This window comes from Sinocyclocheilus rhinocerous, unplaced genomic scaffold (genome assembly GCF_001515625.1).
Source record: "Sinocyclocheilus rhinocerous isolate Xijiao unplaced genomic scaffold, SAMN03320098_v1.1 scaffold553, whole genome shotgun sequence".
Classification (NCBI taxonomy): domain Eukaryota; kingdom Metazoa; phylum Chordata; class Actinopteri; order Cypriniformes; family Cyprinidae; genus Sinocyclocheilus; species Sinocyclocheilus rhinocerous.
Window position 1 is genome coordinate 201,716 of NW_015627255.1, and position 6,298 is coordinate 208,013.

The 6,298-nt window shown below is 34.3% G+C and overlaps 1 protein-coding gene across 1 annotated transcript in view; it reads right to left on the reverse strand.

Moving 5' to 3' along the window:
- The window catches only part of LOC107726162 (leucine-rich repeat-containing protein 16B-like), a 39,325-nt gene extending 36,336 nt beyond the window's left edge, over nt 1–2,989 (reverse strand). Inside the window, exons 1-2 of the mRNA XM_016535679.1 lie at nt 2,882–2,989; nt 1,406–1,527 (exon numbers count right to left, since the gene is read on the reverse strand). Of these exons, the coding sequence (XP_016391165.1) occupies nt 1,406–1,527; nt 2,882–2,989 (230 nt within the window). The remainder of the gene's footprint in view (nt 1–1,405; nt 1,528–2,881) is intronic.
- Between the last annotated feature and the right edge of the window lie 3,309 nt (nt 2,990–6,298).

A 6,298-nucleotide genomic window follows, 5' to 3' on the forward strand; every position in this document is an offset into this window, starting at 1 on the left:
TCAAATGAGGCTCTCGCTGACTCTCCATTTACTCTTATCCGATTGGTTCAATAAACAGATAATATGCCAAAACATTCATCTTCATTTAGTTCCAGATCGCTCTCGCTGCCAGAATGGTACTTTTAATGTACACATTAAAAATAAATATATAACAACTTAATTAAAACTTGATACTTTATAAGTTGTGTACCATTAGGCTAGACTCCCATGTGTAATTTCGAGCTGTGTAGTTTCCTTCTCTTCCTCAACAGGCTATACGTGCAAAACTCAGTCAGTGAGAGAATCGTGCCAAAATTGTAAGCGCAGAGAAAAGAAAGACGGAGCTGTTCATATCGGTTTATTTCGGGAACTTTTTTCCCCACAGTCATTTAGACATTTGCAACAGTTAGTTTTTTTACACATACAGATTGGTTCTATGCAGTCAATCCGTTTTGCAGTTCTTTAAACTGTTGTTTTCGCTTGCAAATCACTGTTCACAGGCTTGCAGTACTTTTGACCTTATTTTAGCGAAAACAACGTGCCAAAAGTGTAAGCGCGGAAAAATGGAAGTCAGAAGAATGCAGATCATATTTATTTTGCGTTAGCATGAAGCTGCAGTTTCACAATACTTGAATTACACTTACAAGTAACAGTAAAATGCTGCAAATAATTTTTTCTTACGCTTGAAACGCGATTTACACCTTTACAAAGCTTCTCTTGCGTATGCAAATTTAATTTACACTTGCAGTCTTATGTACACTTCCACAACTCTTACCCTGCGTATGCAAATCTTTTAGGCATTATATTACCTTCATAGTATTTTATATGTTTATTTAAAGATGTAATGGTAAAATCAATGTCCGGACCATTACACTGAATAATAATTTTTCCCTTTGGAACATTATTTCCCCCATATTTTGACATTTTATTTTCACCAAAGTTGTTTGAAATATGAAAGTAGACTCTTTACTTGCATTTAACATGTCTTTTTATGTATATACTTTTATAAATGTAATTTGATGCGGACACCAAAACGGTGACGTCTTGTCTTTGATATGTATGCATATATATATATTCATACATGCATGTATTTTATGTTTCTGTAATGGTTAATCCATTATTATGTGTAAGCTCTTTAGTCACAGTAGTATTTCTAATGCTAAAATATAATTATTACTGTTATCCATGCATTTTCGAATTTACTGTTCTACAAGAAAGGCAGAAAATAATAGTAAAGCCTATTTGTTTTGCTATTCTAACTATACCTAATTATTTGGTCACTGCATTTTAAACCACAATGCGCAACTGGATTTATTTTTTCTTTAAATGCACTGAAATGGAAATCTAATGAATGAACAGATGAACGAAAAGCATTTGAAGTAATGCACGACATTAGATCAGCTGTGATGATTAACAGATCACTCACCCTGGCGATGAATCAGGGAAGATCTTCTTGAGTGAGGCGGTGACATGGGTGACCACAGCTTCCAGATCTCGCACTGACATCAGGCTAAGAGAGTAGATCTGCCTGTCCGTCTCAATAACCACCTCACATACACACATAAACAAAGAGCAAGGGATGATGAGTGATTGTAATTCTCCATAAAAGAAAACACACAACTAACTGGCTGGTTCTTTTGAGACGTGCCTTCAACAGTTTGACATTTAAAGCAGTAAAACATCACATGCTTTATGCATCTAAAAAAGATCAGGGTTGAAAAATGACCTCAACTTCCCTGTATTCTAACTGTATGTTCACATTACACTATAAATATTTTTAAACAGAAAAGGAAACTAAAAATACTAGTTAAAATGTTAATAGGTTAAAGGGGTCATATGATGCTGCTAAAAAGAACATTATTTTGTGTATTTGGTGTAATGAAATGTGTTTATGCTTTGAAATGTAGAGATCTATATTACAGTATTTGCATGTAACACATGTAAATGTTGTGACAAGTGGGGCGGGGCCAAGAGCCGTGGGAACGGAGCGAGGCCGGTGGAGTAATTGATGATGAGCGACACCTGCACCACTCACCGGTCTCGAGTCCCACGGAGGAGCTCCGGAAGGATAAAAGGAGGAGTGACGACAGTGAAAGACGAGAGAGGACCAGGCCTGGACTTTATTTTGTGTTTTGGTTCTGTTTGTGCGCGACAGTCATCCGCGAGGGGCTGTCGTGCTGTCTTGTGTTTATTTTATTATTAAAGTTTTGTTTAAGTGTTCGCCGGTTCCCGCCTCCTTCTTCCCGTGACTACGAACTTTGTTACAAATTTATTATACTTTTACAAATGTTTTTATAAGTAAAAACTATTATCTCATAATTTACAGAGAAACTTTATATGGAACAATATTACCGTACTGTTGAAAAAGTTTGGGGTCAGTAAGATTTTTATTCAGCAAACAATGACCGTAAAAGACTTTTACACTGTTGCAAAAGATTATAAAAAGATTTTAAACTTCAAATAAATACTGTTTTTTAAATTTATATTCATCAAAGAATAATGAAACTTTATGCAAATCTTTTTTTTCAACACTGATAATATTATGAAATTTCAGTGTTGTCATCGCATGAATTCAATACATTTTAAAATATATTAAAATAGAAAACAGTTACTTTAAATTGCAACACTATTTCACAATATTATTGTTTTTACTGTATTTTTAATCAAATAAATACAGCCATTGTGAGCATAAGAGACTTCCTTAAAGTATACTGGTATATTTCTATCACAGCTGCCCATTTTTTATTATAGTCACATTTACATGTATTCATTCAAGAGATGTTTTTATCAATAGCAACTTATAAAACAAAACAGAATGTTGCAGTGTATATTAACTTTAAATGTCCATTACTTTTAAACAATCTATCATCATTGTGGCATGTTGTAGTAGCAGATCTCTTACCTGCTCAATACTGTCGATGGTGATGGCATAGATCTCTAGATAACTGAAGGAACTCTCCACCTGCAGCGAGAGACAGGACCACTCTGAACAGCACACATACTCTGACATGAATATGCAACAAATAACACTGGAAATATAGTGACTCAGAAGTTAACACAGAAGGGAAGGTGGGGGTCTGGGAGGCTGGGTCATTCATTGAAACTCAAACAAAGAAGTTGAGCTTTGGAACAAGTGATTTTTTTCCACAGGAACTAGCATTGACTCATACAACCAGACAATCTAACTGCATATCATTACACAAAGTGATACATTCCATTAAGAGCTAATAGCCCTTCTTTCACTAATCAAGAAAGACAATCAACTTTAAAGGGAGTGCATGTCATTTCAAATTTTTTTTAAACCCTCAGTCATGAAATCACACCTAGCAGCAGTCATAAGCATGTTTTTGGAGCTGGAATATGAACCAAATATCACTCAGAGGACATATAAATTGTAATGGAGCTCTGAGAAGAAATATTCCCCCCTACAGCACTTTGAGTTAATAGTGGACGTGACTTACTGACCCTCCTGCTTCTAACCTACTGCTTGTTTTATCAGCTGCATGTTTTCATGACATACAGTCGATTCACTGTTCAAGGTTACTTGCTGTTTTTGTTTTTTTTGGCTCCCTGACAATTTTCTTATTTTAGAGGAATGATAGAAGCATTTAACTTACTTGTTATTCTGAATGTCAAGTTTAACGTTATGATTTCTGAATATTGAATGTTAGTATTAAAACAAGTGTGATATGATCATGTAACATTACTTTGAATTTCAAGTATTTAATTTAGGGCTGTATTGTTAAGGATTTAATTTAGGGTATATATTTCTTAAATATGTATGTGTATGTATGTGTGTGTGTGTGTGTGTGTATATATATGTATATATATATATATATATAAATATATACAGTGGGTACGGAAAGTATTCAGACCCCCTTAAATTTTTCACTCTTTGTTATATTGCAGCCATTTGCTAAAATCATTTAAGTTATATATATATTTAATATATTGTATTAACACAGAAATAACAATAAAAAACAACATGAACATGAATTTCAGAATGTCTTAGTATTTGGTTTGTCATCCATATTTGCGTTATTAAATAAATAAATAATATATAAAGAATTGTATTAACACAAATAAGAAGAAATATATATATATGAGAGGCTGACATACCAAAACTCTGCTCTCTGCTCGTTTCTTGCACTGGTTGAGATGCACCAAACTCATGAACTGAACCCTCTGTGGCTTCAGATACTGAGTTATGCATTCTGGAAATCAAGCACACACAAACATTTTTGCAGAACCGTTCTAAAACAGTTCTAAAAAATAATCTAAGCACTGTACTGTACTGACAGAGTAAGTAGGGGTTGTATAGTGTAAAAGAGCTACAGACACTTATCTCACAGAATAAACAAGCCTACAAGTAATTCTTTTCTCATATTTTAGTAGCATGTTCTGAAAGTATTGTATAAGCATCTTACCTTTGAAACAAAACGGGACCTCTGTCTGCGCCGCCATAATGTCGATGGCAACAGGGTGAAGACAGGCCGGCACTGGCAGCTCTCATGTAAGTGTGTGACACACTCTTGTACAAACACACATCCTGCTGCTTTATGATTCATGCTTATGGGGGAAAACCACAGTTTGAGAGTACAGGTCTGAGACAGGATGTGACACCTGAACTACATGAAGAGCATCCTATCACAGTTACTTCATAATGTGCAGTTTCACACATACAACATTAATTTCATCCCCAATGCAAGTTATGTCAGTGTTTGCAAATTAGGTTAATATGCAAAGCTTCAGTCAGTAGTACACGTGATAATGATAACACGTATTGTCTGACATATTTAAATCATGCAGAGATTTTGGTGTCAGCTTTAAAAAGCTTTAAATCTATTGGTGGCTAGATGCTAAGGAAAATAAAAACGCTAAATTGGCTTTTTTTTTTTTTTTTCTAATTAATCACGATTAATCAATTTGACAGCCCTAATTTAATTTTAAAATAATCCATAAAATCAGCGTGTTCTAATGCACTTTGGACTTTATTTATTATTCATTTAATAATTTAATTATTATTCATTATTATCCATTATTAAATTATTATTAATTGAATCTTTTTTTTATAATTCTTTATTTGCCTATTTAATTTGCTTATTCAAGAGCCACTTGGTTTGATATTTTCTATCAAATGCAATAACATTTAGACACTAAGTGTGACTCGACTGTCCAAATGCTTTTCGGGGTCACTGTAATCTGAAACTATGCTGGAGCATTAATTTTAAAAAATAATAATAAAAAAAGTATAAGATCGGTGTAGGAACCATTTGATAAGTGTGTGTGTGTGTGTGTGTGTGTGTGTGTGTCATATTAAAGCACTGGTCTTTGATAACCACCTGTTTCCTCTCACAAGGTGGGCCAATCAACATAAAAATTTCTAAAAGTATGTCACCCCATTTAAAATGATTGCTCTGGCCCTGGTGTGAGATCTATGTGCTCTGATGCAGGACCGAATTTTATAGTGTTTCCCACCTTCACTGGCTGCTTGCTGAGGAACACATGAGCTCTCCATTGAGACATCACCTGCCAATGAACAAAAACACAAATGCACAGAACAGAGTAAATGACTCTAGTGCCATCTTGCTGGTCAGGCTAGCAACTCCCTTTCAGTAGTACTCGCATATCTGTTTTCATTTTTTTGTGGCTTTCAGTTTTATGGCTCAACAACCTGCTTAAAATATTGTTTTTGGTCTGAATTTTATAAAAAATATTTTTGGCAAAACCACAAACAACAATATTTTGGCCTTTTCAGTGCTTTCTCTTTCACATTACACATAGAAAGCAAGCAGCCCTTCAATGATAAATGACGTTTCACAATCGAACAATGCAGTGCTGACTGTGCAAGCAGAACCTTGCTCTGATGCTCTGCAGAGCATGAGACACGCACATTTCATCAGCACATCTCTGTACACTGTGTGGAGAAAGATAAGCACCACAGTCAACAGTAAAATAATACAGTATTACGAATGACAGCAGGAGAACCAGAGTTTTCTAGGGCACTAATCAAATGAATTTATGACATTGATCATGTGACTCTTTGGATCATCTTAAATCATGCTGAAGAACCCGTGGAGTTTGTGCAGATCGAGTGCTGCTGTGTTTAAAGCAAAAGGGTGACAAATCAAATCCAACGACATTTTGAAATTCGTGAAATTCTCATATTTGTGTTACAATACAATTGTATTAAATGTTTTATTTGATTAAACATCTGTAATTCTAACATATATATGTATACACACACACATTAGAATTTCAGGCGTTTAATAAAAATGTATTGTAAAATTGTATTATATATATTATATATGTGTTTAAT